The 16117-nt window shown below is 41.6% G+C and overlaps 1 protein-coding gene across 14 annotated transcripts in view; it reads left to right on the top strand.

The window, feature by feature from the left end:
• The window catches only part of BEND7 (BEN domain containing 7), an 86500-nt gene that overhangs the window by 23308 nt on the left and 47075 nt on the right, over nt 1–16117 (top strand). For all 14 annotated transcript variants that reach the window (XR_008426632.2, XR_008426629.2, XR_008426630.1 and 11 more), the window contains 3 exons: nt 4746–5045; nt 8061–8183; nt 11548–11813. Coding sequence is in view for 8 of the 14 variants with exons in the window: in XM_053922382.2 (XP_053778357.1) it covers nt 4746–5045; nt 8061–8183; nt 11548–11813 (689 nt within the window). In the remaining 6 variants the exon portion in view is untranslated. The remainder of the gene's footprint in view (nt 1–4745; nt 5046–8060; nt 8184–11547; nt 11814–16117) is intronic.

Here is a 16117-nt window from a genome sequence, read left to right as displayed (position 1 = left end):
CCTGGTATTGGATCCCAGAGTAGGTGGGTTTGCATACATGCTAGGTCCCTTTAAATGGACTGTCCTGAGAGACCAGCAGTTTCTTCCACTACCCCAACCCTCACTGGTTTTTACAGCCAAAAGTTATAAGGCTTTATCTTCCTGGCACTGGAACTCTGGGCTGCTCAGTGTGTCCTAGGGCTGGGATTGCTCACTCCCCAGGTATCCCTCCTGACTTTTATCCACCACATGTGAATGTGGGACTGCCCATTCCTCTAGCCACTGCCACATCACCGCCACCAAAACACTGTCCTCTCTGTCCCAGCTCCCCATCTCCACCTCTCCTTCCCATCTGGATGAATATGGCTTCTTTAAATCCTTGGTGTTGGACTTCCATACAGTTTGATTTTCTGGCAGTTCTGGATGTTTTTTGTTTTGAGGTTAGTTGTGATCTTTCTTATGGTTGTGCAAGGAGGCGAAGCATGTCTACCTACGCCTCCATCTTGACCAGAAATCAGAAGGCACTTGAAAATCATTTTTTGTTGAAATATTTATTTCTGGTACTTTTTTATTTCATTCTATTAAGATACTCTTGGTGTATAACCTTAGTGTTACATTTAATTCTACTGGACTCATTTGGTCTGATCAGCCATTTCTTTCATTAATTCAAGAAAGGTTTGTGGAATATCTGCTGTCCATCAGCACCAGTTCATTTGTTCTTCATGAACCTTCATAAGAAGACATACATAGATGGACATATGATCTTCATGTACAACCTCTCGCTGTTTGTACATTGCCGTCTTTTTCTTCTATAATCCCAGACCATGAATAATCAGTCGTGTTCTGTGTAGCCCATCCTTCTCTCCTGGCCAAGTGAGGGGAGATCCTGTGTGATGACTTCTCTGTTGCAAGACTCCGTGTGTATTATGTAAATTCTTTGTGTGAGGGAAAGTGATCTGGTCGAGCCTTGAAATTCAGTGAAGGGGGAATTCAGCCTGCAGGCTTTTTTAGACCTTGTCCAAAGGGTGCACTTACTAAACAGTTAAGGTTGTTTTACCTGGAGGGAGCCACATAGCATAGACCCATTTTAGTAAGATTTCTTTTTGTTTGTTTTGTCTAAAAAGATTTCGCTTCTTGGGGTTGAGTTAAAGTGAAGACTTAGAGAGGTTTGGAAAGAAATCAGAACGTGCACAGATTTCCCTATGTAATCAGGCTTCTTTAGATAGCCCATTGCCCCTAAGAGCTTCCTCTTCCTGGCATTTATCTGTGGAGAAGACACTGACTAATTAGAACCGGAAAGACAGAGGGTAACTAATGCTTCAAATTTGAGTCTCTTTTATACTTTGCACCATTTTTTTAAAGTCAAAGAACATGGGCTCCCTGCATTAAAAAACAAACACATGCCTTGGGCTCCATAGTGAAGACAGAATAAGCCCACTGTTTTTTGAAGAGGATACACATGATTTTCAGAGGCATCAGGGCCCACCTCCCTCCTCAGTGGCTGCTGTGCACCCCTCAGTGCAGAGCACAGGTCTGGTCTGAAGTCTGAGAAGAGTAGGTGACTTGCCCCACATCAAGTAACAACCTAGCACATTCAAGAAGTGAGTCCAGGTGTCAGGAATATCCACCAGGCCTGTCCATGCCCCACACCAGTATCTGGGGACTGAACTTCTGCAGGCTCACCTATCACTTGCGGTCAGCACCCACTCCATCCCAGGCAAAGTGTGTTGACTCAGCGTTTTTGGTCCTCCCTACTTTATTCTTCAGATCTCCTTGCTGACCCTCTGCTCCATCTGTCCCAAATGTGCAAGGACACACTTCCCCTTGCTCTGCAGGAGCCCATTGTCACTTGCATGTGTCATTGGGCTCCAGGACCTGTTCCCACAAGCGGTATTTCCAGGGTGGCTCCCTGCTTCTTTGGCTCAAGGGAGGACAATTCAGTTACCCCAGAGACCATTCATTCATACACGTCCCGTTGTTCTATAGGGTCGCCCAGCCTGTCTCCTCCAAGAAGCTGTCCCCTCAGTCAGCCCTCCTTCACCCTTCCCCACCGTCCCTTCACTTGCCTCTCACTGGCTTCTGCAGTTCTCTATTTTCTGTCCTTTGAAATGTCCCCGTGGTCAGATGGGCCGTGGGCTCTCTGCTGAGCGCAGTCAGGTGTGCCCTGGCCTCTGCTGGCCTCCCCCACAGCACTCCTTCCCCCTCCGTGGCCCCCCGGGTCCCCATTTGTTGTCTGATTGTTGTTTTGACTTTGGAAGAAATATTTTAAACATTACAGGGGCAGCTGACAACCAGAATTTCCCTTTCCACTTTCCCTTCTTTCCTGCGCTCGACCTGCAGCCCAGGATTCTGGTCTTCCACGTGAAAGTACAAAGCATGCAAAACTCCAGTCCTGTGATTTCTAGAGGTATAACTTCTGGAACTAAGAAACTAAGGTCCTGGCAAGCAGATTTGCACTTAGAAAGGTCCAGAATCCCTGGGACCTTCTCCCCACCCCCAAAGACAGCACTTTATCATAGCATTCAGTCTCCAGGGCAGAGATGGAGCCTTTGAAAAGAGAGTATCCCTTTTGCTGAGACGTGCCCGGGCCCGGGTTCCTATGGAGAAGCACCCTGGCACTGACTCAACCAGGCAGAGTGTGGCCTTGCGGTGCAGCTCTTGCCAGGGAGCCAGGAGGGAGGGGTTGTGGCAGCCACTAGCCCGTGCCAACGCAGATTGGTGTGCCACAGCCTTTGATGGGTGCATGACTTCCCTGATCGGAATCGAGGACAAGATCTCCACAGGAAAGAAGCTTCTTGCCCAAACCGTGCTGTTAACTAGCCAGGAAAGTATGTGTTTGGTGCTGAAACTAGCACCACATGTAGATTTATCGCCTGTAGATTTATCTTCCAGAACCCCTTCGGGAGCTCCTCCAGACACGCCCTGTGCTAGACAGCTTGGGGAGGTTGTAAATTCTCCTGGCTGCATCCCTGCAGTTGTGCTTGGTCATTCTCTTAGAATCTGGAATATGATTTATTGTTTCTATATTGTCATTTTCCCAGGTGCTTGATGTAATAATGGTTCTATTACAAATTAAAGTATTTCTCCTCTCAACACATAACAGTATTGTAAATTTGGAAATCTGTCATATCTGTATTCACCCATGTTAGGCTTAAAGGCAGAGTTAGTATTTTATTGTCATTTTAAAAATGGAAGATACTGATTTCAAAACAACATATAAAAGTTTCCTTACAGTCAGTAATGTATTTATATATTAACTAACAAAATATCTAACTAGACAAAACAAAATACCTAAATTTGTTGTGTAGTTACCAGTTCTATAGAGCAATCTGGCTCACATGATACTCAGTGCATTAAAACATCATTATGTTAAACGTGCTGGATTTATTTGCAGGAGCTGTTTTTCTTAATAGATACTTTCTGTGGGGCTTTTGTTTTTCCTCATAGTTTAAATTTCAAGCATTTAATAGAGTGATTGCAGGAGTATGTGTACATACCTTGGCATAATACTTTTATTGTAACACCCAGATTAGAAGGGGAAAATCCACCTTTCTTAACTTTTGTGAAGATACCGGCTGATGCACAGTTTAAGAAGGTGTTATGTTTGAAATAGCTCCTAATAGATATCGACATCTTCTATTGGTCTTATTTCTAGAAAATATTTTCTATTTGTATAGTTTGACAGTCATCTTTAAGTAATATTTACTAAGTACCCCCAGTGCAGTAGGGAGGTACCTTAGTTCAAAAAAAAGAAATCCCCTCAGGGAAAAAGAATCTGAAAAAACCCTCAGTGTAAACCTTCTGGAGCTGCACAACGATGTGACTAAGTGCAGTACTTACCTGTGTACTCAAAAATGGCTAAGATGGTAAGTTTTATATGATGTGATTTTTACCACTCTTCTTTAAAAAGTCAGTGCACAGGTGAGGTGGGCTTTGAAACAACCTGTTCTCTCTTGCATGTGGTTACCAAGTGGAAGTGGCAGTGGGTTTGGTCCAGACAGGGCCAGGGTGGGGTGGTCAGGAGGACGGACCTGGGACAGGGCAGCAGTGGGGGGCTGCACTTCCCCTTCTGGTGCTTGTGCAGCCAGGGACCCCTGGACACCACTGGGCTGAGTCACAGTCCCAAGGGCGCCTCCCTTGTGAGCTGGTCTGAGAAAGACAAGACGTTTCTCCCTTGCCCTGATGTTTCTATGCCCCATCCTCTCACCTCTGACGGTGATGCCTCCACCGACTGTGTCGTACTGGAGCACACAGCTGGGCCTCAAAAAGCTCTGCATGCCAGCCCGTGCCACCCGTTCTTCCTGGTATCTGCGCCCGACTGGAGCAGGTGGGCGAGCCGCCCTGCAGGCTTCACCGTTAACAGCTGTCGGCTGGAGCAGCTCCAGGTGGGGGTTTTAGTCTTGGAGCCCCATCCTCCATCTTCTGCCTCAGCCTGTTTTCTTATGACACCCTCACCCGGAAAGCACTCCCAAGGAGGGAATTTAAAGTATGTCCCAGATGAAACTCACTCAGAAAACCTCTTTTTTCATAAAAGAGTTTGTCCAGAAAGAAATTAAGCTGAGATGCACCAGGAATATATTCAGTTTCTTTAGACCATAGCCAGTTTCCTTGCCTTTAATTTTTATGGACTACTTAGTATCTAGAAGGTTGCACCTGGAATCAGTAATCTTTGCCATTTCCAGAGAAGAGGTGGTGGTATCTTTTGGTAGTGGATTGTTTTTTCTTTTGCTAATTTACAGTGCTCTCTTTGGCCCTGTTCCCATTAGGAGGTGAAAGCATGGAAATTAAAAAACAAATCACAGGAATGAGAAGGTTACTGAACGATAGCACTGGGAGGATCTATCAGCGTGTTGGCAAGGAAGGCGAAAAATTAAAAGAAGAGCCCCAGGATTTGGACTCCATCTGGCCCCAGCGTTTGAACTCTTCTGAGGCCCCACAGAGCCTCCACCCTTCTTCTCGGGGGGCGTGGAACGAGTTCCCAGCCCAGAGCGGGCAGTTCTCAGGGCAGTCTGGCCCCCGCGCTAGAACCTTCCAGAGTCAGCCCCACACTGCTGGGAGCTCCAACGGTATGGTCGTTGGAATTTAGAATGTTCTTATGGGGGGTTGTCCGAATGTTGTTTTATTCCTAAATGTTCGCTGTGTTCAGTAAGTCCTCACTTAATATCATCAGGTAGGTGTTTGGAAACTGTGACTTCAAGCAAAATAACATACAATGAAACCAATTTTACCATAGACCACTTGTTCCTGCAGCCTATTTCTGGTCACAAAAGCATCACCAAACTTTTAAATAAAGACCCAAAACACTTCTAATATTACACATTGAAGGAAATATGAGCTATCTATACATTTCAGAAAGGTGAATACAAATAAGTAAGAGAATTCTTTTCCAACTCACTGATTCCAGTTCAGGATCACGGGTGTCCAGAGCCTCTCCCAGCAGCTCAGGGTGCAAGGCGTAGACCCACCCTGGACAGGATGCCCTTCCATCACAGGGCCACTCACACCCGCACTCACTCAGACTGGGACAACAGCGGCACAGTGGTGGACTTCAGGGGCACATCACTGGGATGCGGGAGGAAACCCACGCAGACGGGGAGCACGTGCCAAGTCCAGACAGACAGTGGCCTTGGCCCGGAATTGCTTTCTTTTTCTCATCAGTGTTATAAGAAAATGACACTAATGCTGTACATTAAGCCCTACCTTAGTCACCTGCCTTAGGTGAGTTATTTTAAGAGACAGGGAAGACATGGAGGAAAAAGTTGCGGAATATAAAATACCAGACTTGAGAATCAGGAAAGACTGGGGTTCTATAGTAGAAATGATTATTTCTTTTGAGATTTTAGCCCTTTAAGAAGTTGTAGCTGACGTTTGCTGATGTACAGATATTGTCACAAAAGACTGAACACTAGGGCAGAAAGAGCGCCCTCCCCTTTGTCGTTAACAGAAGATTCCTGGTCATGTGGTGTATTATTAATACATCCTCTTGCCCACACCGTTGCTTTTCTTCATTATCAGAAGAGTCATAGTTACGGGAAAGACTGATAAACCAGCACCCTAGTCCCTGTTTTAACCTCACGTCCCAGCTACTGAACCAAACGATCCGTATTTTACAACTTGCTTTGTGAGGGTTGAAATGTATTCCTTTAAAGTAAAATTTCCTTAATTGAAATTTCTAATTGTTGAGAAAAAAATCAAATTGGAGGTTTTTTTCCAAAGCTTACGGAAAAAATGGATGATTTTTTTCCAGTCATGTTAAGTTTCTTCCAGTGACATTGGATGTTACTTGTTCTATAAACTATGTATAGATGTGAAGATCTATAGTTCCCACAAGAAAAAAGTAAAATGTCATTTTCAGTTTCCTTGAAAAGTAAAGGATTTTTCCCATTTGTTATCCTTCAAGATTAAGAGAATTGTTTTGATTATTATTTTTTAAACACAATTTGCAGTAACCAGTTCAGATGCATGAAAAGCCATCCTGGGACACTGTTGATGAGACCCGAGGGACCCGAGGAGGTGTACCTGTGTCTTCTCTTTCTCTATTACATAAGTCAACATCAGGTTCATAGGTTGGCCTGCTTCCAGCTTATAGGGAGAGGGCTCTTGAAAGACTCCTCCTCCATAAAAATAAAAAGTCAGTGTTCTCTTTCAAATTAGAAAATGATTTATAACAAGCTGAAAGGAGTTGGTTTTGTCCTCTAAAAAGAAGAAAGACAGTACTGAGAATAGTGATTAGGAATAGTCTACAAGGACCCCCCGATTCTTTGGCTATGGAAGAAACTCGAAGAGAAGTAAGCTGCCCTCGGGTATGGGTGGAGTTAGTACACCCCACATCAGTAAGTTCTGGGTGAACAGAGTTCTCTCTTCCAGTACACAGCAAGGAAGGAGCATTTACTTTGTAGGAAAACGTTGTGTTGAAAGCTACAAACATAAATTACCTCGTATTCATTTGAAAATAGATCTTTTTTGTGTTTGTTTCATCTTTTCAAGAGAATTTTATCATATATAACTGTGACTGGTATTTCACTGAAATTATTTGTAATTTCAAGGTGTTATAACTCCTCAGTTTGCTACAACTTTGAATGTAGATAATTGTGCTACTCCAAACATTGTTATCTAAGTATTGCATGGTTCTGCTCTGGTGAATTTTTCTATAGCATCCACGACTAATAAATATTATAGGATTTAGAGTGATAGCAGTGACTTACTTACACAGCCCACTTTATGGGAATGGGGTTGGGTACTGATGCTAGAAGGGGTGCCCCTGAAAACGTGATTTTCCAAATGTTCCCTTTTATTCTAAGGACAGTAGGAAGATGTTTGTTTGCTTATAAGGGGAAAAGAATAGGATAGTTATTTTAAGGAAAATATATTGGATTTAAACAGTGAAAAAAAAACTAAAATGACGGAACTGTCAGAATTGGTAATGGAAAAAAGATATAGGAGGATTGCCTTTATTAAGTTGGAGAAAAGCCCACACATCAACACCCTCTAACCCATCAAGAGCAAGCATATCCTCCCATACCCTGCCCCCCCACTCTTCCCCACCCCCACACACTGCACCCAGAGAGCGCCTTAAAAGTTTTAGTGTGTTGTCAGTTCTTAATTTTTGAGATAGCATGCTTAATACTAAGACTATTTTTTCAAACTTAGACACATTTAATTCTTAATATGAACTCTTATAACACATATAGTTGCCAGTTATTTTTGTAAGGCTGTTCCTCAGAGCTGGTTTTTTGTGCAAAATAGCGTGAGCATGTGTCCAGTGAATTTTTAAGCTATTGTTATCTGAGATGAACTGGTGTGACAATAGGAAGGCCTGCTGTGACAGTGCATTGTTTGTGGACTTTCCTGCAGGCTCCACCGCCCCATGAAGTACACACACCTTATAATAAATACAGAAACCTAGATAATTAGATAAAGTCAGATGCCCAAATTTAAGTTGTGAAAAATATTGGGTACATTTTCCTTAGACACAGTCTCATAATAATTGCACAGGCTTTGAGTCCTGTCAAGGTATCTTTTTTTCCTCTTTATAATTTTGGTGTTGTTTGGAGTATGTCATTCTTTTCTTTCGTGCTTAGGAGAACTTCCAGTATTGAACTCGTCAGCTGGATCAAACTGCTGTACCTGTAACTGCCAATCAACATTGCAGGCCATTCTCCAGGAACTCAAGACCATGCGCAAATTAATGCAAATTCAAGCAGGTACAAAGATTATACCTCAGATCGAGTCCTGTGATTCTTAATACATATCTGACATCTAAAGTTGGGATGTTTAGAGTGCTTTTATTATCAAGTTCTTTCCTCTGTGCTGTCTTGCCGTGATTTTTCAAGTATCCATTTTCTTAGCTTTTTCTTCAACCCATTTTCCCTTTAGCAAATCTATCAGATATTTTATTGTTAATACTACTCCTCCTCTACGTATGTACATGTGCTCTGTATACCTCACCCACTGATCTCCTAACACCTCACGCATGTCAGTTCATTGTATTTTGAAACAGTTAAACAGGAAGGTGGGCAAAGTTCTTCATCTCATTGTCTGAATGTGAATTGACAAAGAGGTTCCATTCCAATCAGGAAAGAAAATGAGGCTGCCTCATCTCTGACAACCCCACTCCTGCTCAAGTCCCTGGTGGGGCTGGCGTGGCAGTAGGAAACCACGCGGGTGTGGAGGAGCCCTTTAGGAAGCCTGGGCCCCAGTGGTGAAGAGCATAAACTGGCAAGAGATGCTGGCCCTCACTCTCTGCTCGTGACCTTTCTCCCTAGCATTCAGGACAGAGAAGCTCAAAGACACGTTTTGTCTTCTTTATTTACATGACACCTTTTTTTGGCCTCACTCCTGTTAGACAAGATGAAGAAAGAAGAGCAGTGAATTTGCAGTTTGGGGTCAGAGTTCAGTTTTTCCTCCTCTACCCAAGCAACTTCTCTTAGCCTCAGATTTCTCCTCTGTTACAAGAGTATTAGTGTCTCACTCTCGGGGTTGTTTTCAAAAGAGAATGAGATAGTAAATGAGTTCTGTGAAGCATGACACGAGTGTAAGCTATTTCCTGAGTGTCGTCCTAAAGACCACAGAGCATTTCCTAGAAGTCTGGAAGTCTAGGTCTTCGCGACAGTGGCTCTGTTTTCTAATCCTCACAATTAGAGGGAGAAAAGAACCCTTTTGTCACACGTACAGAATATAAGCAATCATTTTATTAAGCCTTTCCTCTTGTCAGGGAAAACTGCTTCTTGACCTTGGCCTAAAGCAGCACAGTTATATATGACTAGCATTCCCATCCTTCCCTTGTAAAGCTGTTCACAAAGGTCAGTGTTTGGAAATTGTACGTGATGCCTTTTAGTGACTTCTAGTAAAATTTTAATATTAGTGATGTGCTTTTGATATTAAAAAGCTAAATACTTAAGACATCTCAGTCACCCAAGATCACATGGAAGTAAGGCGAACAGAAGGCTCTCTGAAAAGCAACATCTAATTTTATGTGCTGAATTTGGTTTGATTGCATACCAAAGCATTTTTTTGGTCGGCTCAGTAAGCATTTACCCTACCTGTTCAACCATGATAACCTGGGTTCTTACTAATCTGGCTGGAAAGGCTAACATCTCCTGAGTAAGGAACTCAGAAAAATTACTTACCTGTGTACAGACTCTGTTTTCAGAGGAAGAATTTGTTAGCACTTAAGAAAATATGCATAGGAAATTGTAATGATTTATTTTATTACTTAAGCTCCTTACTACTGAAATGGCAACTATAAAAGCCATTTTAGAAACTTTCAAGTAAATGCCACTTTGTTGCAATGTTTTCTTTTCTGAACCTTTGCAGATTATGGCAGGAGTGAGTCCAAAGGTGTAGAAGGGCAGAAAGGATCAACTGAATAAATTACTCTTCTTTAACTTGTTGTGTGGCTAGGGTTTATTGCCTTTAAGGTTCAATTTAATTTATATGTGTTTAGAAAGTTTTGTCTTTAGGAAGACAAGAAGTAGGATCAAGTGATAAGATCTGGATGCAAGGAACTTCAGCTATGTCTAGACTTGCAAGAGGAGAAGAAAACTCAGTCCCTTGTATTTTTGTAACCAAAAACATTTTCACTTTTAATTTAGAGTAGTGAGGCTTGGAGAGGCGTGTGTTCGAGACTTGACAATTGCTTCAGTCGCCCACTTGACTTTGGGGATACTCAGCCTTGGGTGAAAATTTGGAGAGAACAGAGAAAAGCTCTGCACTCCGGCTTGTACATTGGGAATACTTGAGGAGCTTCAGGAAAATCTCAATGTCTGGGCACCAACCCTGGATGGAATTTCGATTCAATTAGTCCGGGGTGAGGCTGAAATGCTGAAACTTTTTTCAAGCTCTGGGGTGATTCTAATGTACAGCCAGGTGGGCTCAGAACCCAGTGAGCTCGGCGAATTCCTGCACTGGTGATTAAAAACATTTCAGTTTACATGCAGTGCAAGTACAATAGTTCATTTCTAACACTCAGTTATAAATTTCTTTCCAGCCTGGAGATGAAAATACCAGGTTTAGAGTACGACTATTCTTTATTTGCAGTCTACATTTATTTTCAGTTAAAGAGCTTCAATTTTCATTTAAGGTATTTATTTATAGGTAAGCCAAAAAGGCAAGCATACCCTATGGTCACATTTAGTAAGCCCTTTTAACACGTGAAAATTTAAATAACAAGGCCATTTTTTCCTATTAAACTTTCCATGAAAGTATTTGTAAATATTAACAAACATTACTTTTCAAAGTGCACCTGTGAAAACTATAATTACCATCCTTGTTTCTTTAAGTATATTTTCAGTATTAGTACTTAGTTATTGTTCAGTGCTTCTTGTCTTTTCTGGAATTTACTCACTTGCTCGACTTGTATAGAACTATATTATTTCTACTTTTCAGCCACATAAAACCGTGGTGTGGAGAAGTGGCCTAGTCTGAACCAGCAGTGGAGTGCTGTGGAAATAGTTGATGTGTGGACAGTACTGGCTTGTGAGGAAGGAGTTACTGGACCTGACAAGTGACTAGCAGGCTTTGCCCACGTGCTCCCTGGTGCATGCATACTGGTCATTCCAGACTGATTCGTTTGCTCCGTTGCTCAGTCTTACCCAAATGATCATCCATGTCCAGTGTTTGTCTGTTTCAGTGCCATCTACTGATCAGTTTAACCCCAAATGACAATTGGAATATTCCTGAAACTTACCTGAAAGCATGGACATCTATACCTCAATTTAAGTTTGGAGTTCTCATTGATATGAAAATGTCACATGATTTGTAAAATGATGCTCAGGTGCTTTCTCAGAGCTCATCATCCTTTCCTTTCACTGAACCCAGCAGTAGCAGTACAGCCAATTGTTCACCAGCATTGGCAGCAGAGTTCTCCCTTGGGTGTTTTTCTGCCTGTAGAACTTTAAGGTGCTGCAGAGCCCACATTTGGTAAAGCCAGGTCCAGCGTGCTTCATTTTATTCTGGTGCGCTTTCCCCATGGCAGTCTCAGCTTGTGGATTATGCAGGTAGATGGGTGCTAAGTTTTTCCTAAATTGGACACAAGTGCCTGTACATATTTTTGTTTGTTGTTCACAGTTGGAACCCAAAACAGACAACAGTCCCCAATTTCCCTTATATGCTCCCAGCGAACCGCTGTCTCACGCAAGAGAAATAAAAAGAAAAAAGTGCCCCCCAAGACTGTAGAACCTCTTACTGTGGAACAGAAGCCCAGTGTGTTAGAGACTGAGAAGAAGACAGCTGTGGCCTCAGAGCAGTCTGCCGTCCAGGCGGCTGAGCACACTTCCGCCTCGGAGAACCACGTGCTGGGATTTGGCATTGTTCTGGAATCACCTTCCTCAGATGTAAGTTGATATTTTCTGGCTGCTGACGCTAAAGTGATGTAACTGTCAGGAATTTTATCATATTGCTACACTTTCCTCTTAACTCATGCTGCCCGGGCAAACTGGAAAAACTTGCAGAATACACGTGGGAAAGAGGAAAGGAAAACGATGAATAATTTGCTTGCCTAGAATTTTCTCTTCTGAAAATCTTATGCCTTATTTATTTAAGCATGCCTCCATTCTGTTTCTCTGAAAGAAGAAAGGTTATGGAGTAAGTAATCTACTCACTAATTTCTCTAACATTTTAAATTTTGAAGTGGCCATTTTCAATTTCCTCAGTGTAGTGAGCTAAAAGAACATAATTAAATCCTTTGTAAATGAGCATAAATGAACTGAACCTTACAGATAAAGTCATACCTTTCTGGAAACACAAACTAATAATAAAAAAAGGAGCAGCAGCGCTAATTCTTTTTTATAGATGCAAACTACACTGCTAATTAGGCTGCAGTGCATGTCCTTTACTCTGTGTAATGATAGGTTAACGCTCTGCAAAGATTTTTCTATTTTAATATCATAGCCAGAATGTTGTTTCAGGTCCAAGATGTTGGATGATGTCTGCAATATCCATCTGACTTGCCGCTTTATATTCAATGACCACGCACTAATTTTGTTAATAGTGTGCTGTGTGTGCAATTGCATACTCTCTTTACAGTATCGAAGTACCTTGATGTTATAAACCCCAACTAGTTGGGAGAGTTCTTAAATAAGAACGAGTGATCTATTATTATCAAATTGCATAGAGTGAGAATCCTGCTGAGAACTCCCACAGACCTATATGGGATTAGAGTTTGGCCGTACCTTTTAAATAAGAAATAAATTGCTGTTTAAAACGTGTTCCCTTGCACATTACACAGGAAGACAGTTTGCTAGCATGTATCCACTTTGGGTCTTTAATAAAGGGAGGCAACAAAAATAATCATCTTGTGACTTTTTTAGACCAGAAAAATCATTTCAACTTTTATTCAATCTTTAGTGTCAAAGATTTTTTGTTTTAGTTTTTTAAAGACTTACTTACTTTATTTATTTATTTATTTATTTATTTATTTATTTATTTATTTTTAGAGAGAGGGGTAGGGAAGAAGAGAGGAAAATCAATGTGTGGTTGCCTCTCACGTGGCCCCCACTGGGAACCTGGCCTGCAGTGCAGGCATGTGTTCTGACTGGGAATCGAATTGGTGACCCTTATGTTTGCAGGCGGACACTCAATCCACTGAGCCACACCAGCCAGGGCTGTTTTAGTTTTTATTTGTGAACACACGCTATAGTTGTTAAGTTCTTCTAGACTAAAGCTTAATTTTAAAAAATCATTAATGATGATAATGTTTTACCCTGGACCAGTCAGCAACTTTAATTCAATTATATTGTTATTGCAGCTGAGGCTCTGGTTTCAAAACCCATGTAGATCACATATTTGGAAACAGAGGTAAATTATTCCATAACACAAAGTACGTTCAATCTTAAACAATTCTCTTAATGCTTTAACACTTTTCTTAGCATTCTTTTTTGATAGGCATTGATGTACCAGGAGCAATTGTTTGAGTTGTGTAAAACTTCTCTTAAATGGGTTATTCTAATGCTAATAACTAAACTTACTCTTTCTTTAATTTTTAAGTTTCAAATGTACTTCAAAGATAAATTGAGGAATAGCTGATAAAGGGCTTATGTATATTAGTGAAATAGAATTTTATCTTTACCAATATCAGTATTATAATTTTATTTATATACCAAATAAATATAATTTGCTTTTTATTCGTGATTATTTTTTGCTATCAAGAGATATTAAATTTAATAATGCACATTCATAATTGTCCATGAAAACTCAGTTAGGAGCTTATTACCTTGATGGAAGAATAACATACTTATAAAGAAAAGCAAAAAAAATATGGATATTATCTGTACATTATTCAGCTGGCAAGCCATTTGATTCATCTGTTCAGTGGAAACTCACTGGAGCTAGGGGACTGTGCAGTGTGCCCGTCATTGGGTAAAGAAATTTTGTCCATGGATGGTGCTCAATGGCATTAATGAGACTGGGCTACGACGTCCCTGGTGGAGGACATTGACTCCTGTAGGTGACAGGACCATCAGTGCTAAGGCATCCAAACTTAGGTGCCTTTTAGTCTTCTTATTACTTAGCCATGAGCTCTTTAAAATTTGGTGGAAGTCCAGAGGAGAAAACAAAATATATAATAATATTATAGGAATGTTTTATAAAACAGATTGGACGGAAATTGTGTAATTGAAGATGGACTCTGAACAATGCCCAGCATTGGGAGGATTAGGTCCAAAGTTGTATGATTGACAAGTGTTCCAATGTTGCATTGGTAGCAGATGATGCTATAAAAGCAGGGCGGGGCCAGTTGGTGACTTGCAAGTGCCCTTGGCCTTTATCTCATGGGCCCTAGGGAACCATTGCAAGTTTCAAATAGAGAAGTAATCATACCTTTGTTTTAGAATGGAAACTGGAACAATGTTGTGGATGATAGATGGAAGAATGTAGCAGAGACACACAAACCAAAGGAAGATGCAGTCAGCCAGGCAAGAGGCTGGGAGGGTCTGTGCTCAAGAAGTGAGCCTGAAAAGAGCTGAGAGACATGTGGGAGGTACCCGTCAAGGGACTTGGTGACTCAGTAGGAAGTAAGCTCCAAATTTCTATCTTGAAAAACGAGGTTGGTCACTAGCTTGTCCTGACTTCTTTAACTGAGATAGGGAAAGGAAGAGCAGAAGCAGCCTTCAACTCTGGATAGGAAGTAACAGTAGGTTTAGTATCCTCAGAATGCTGATTAGATATTTGGAACACAGGAGAAAGATTAGAGGTAGAAGCAATGAAAAAATAACACATAAAATCTATGCTTTATTACTTTTTTAAAAATCAGTTTTATTATTTCTTAATAAATATGTTATTTATTTAGTCTTGGGGAGAGGGGTGGGGGGGAAGAAAGAGAGGGAGAGAAACATCAATGTGTGGTTGCCTCTCATGTGACCCCTACCAGGGACCTGGCCCACAACCCAGGGATGTGCCCTGACTGGGAATTGAACTGGCGCCACTTTGGTTCACAGGCTGGCACTCAATCCACTGAGCCACACCAGCCAGGGTGCTTTATTACTTTTTTAAATGTAAAAAATACTATACAGTTTTAAAAATTCACAATGTATTATCTTTTTTATGCTGTGACGTTTAAAGCGACCCAAATACAGATTTGTTCATCTATGCACAAACACAAACATAAGCACCCACGTGGGGCTATGGCTGGTTGCAGGCAGCACACCGATAATGGTTATCTGTGCCTAAAGGAGAACAACAGTGAGCTCTAATCACAGCCAACTGCAGTGTCAACGCCTCAGAGTCTTGTAAACACCAGATACCGAGAATGTGGGAAAATCCTACTGCAGTGCCTTGCACATAAAAGGTACTCAGTACATGTTACCTTAGTCTGCAAATGATGAAACACATGCATTTGTATTAAGTTTAATATACAAAATAAACTTATGAAACTTTGGATCTAGGACTTGGCTTTAATTTAGAACCCTCCCCTCAAAACTCCCATTTTCTCATTCTTTTCTTGTTACCACCTCCCCCAAAGCACCAATATAATTTCAACAGTTCTTCCTTATAGAACTTTCTATACTGGTTTGTAATATTTGTTTACTATCCTTTGCTAAATAGTTATCACATTTCATGCTTACTCTGAGACATGATTATTATTGTCATTTTATATATAAAGAAACCGTGGCATAAAGGGCTTAAAGCACAAGTTCACACAGCCAGAAGGGTGGAGTTGGTTCTGAAACCCAGGTCGGCAGTGAGCCCTTCTCTGAGCGCAAGGCTCGGGCACTGTCCTATCACGGTTCTCGTACACACCCAACACTCAGTAACTGTTTATGGGGTGATTGTTGCACAGAAGAGAACTGAAAGGTTAGGCTGGTGCTGTGACTCTCTCAGAAGTTTCTGGGTAGCAGAACTGGATGGTCAGGTGTACAGGCTCTGAGGCCAGTCTGCTTGGGCTAGAAGCTCGGCAGTGAGACCCAGAGCAAGTGCACCTACCCTCTGCCTTCCTCAGCTTTCTCTCCCTAAAGTGGGCACAGTGGCAGTGCTGGCCTTACAGGGTTGGCTGCTGGAGGAGCTAAAGTAAGCTACGTCAAGTACTTTGAATAGTACCTGGTAAGTTTTAAGTGCTCAATAAATACAGATTCTTTTTAAACCTTAGCAGTCCTGCCTAAGCACCTTTATAGGGATGACTATAAGCATTTGTTAAGTAAACTTA

This window comes from Desmodus rotundus, chromosome 4, assembly GCF_022682495.2.
Source record: "Desmodus rotundus isolate HL8 chromosome 4, HLdesRot8A.1, whole genome shotgun sequence".
Taxonomy (NCBI): Eukaryota; Metazoa; Chordata; class Mammalia; order Chiroptera; family Phyllostomidae; genus Desmodus; species Desmodus rotundus.
This window is presented reverse-complemented; position numbering and strand designations above follow the sequence as displayed.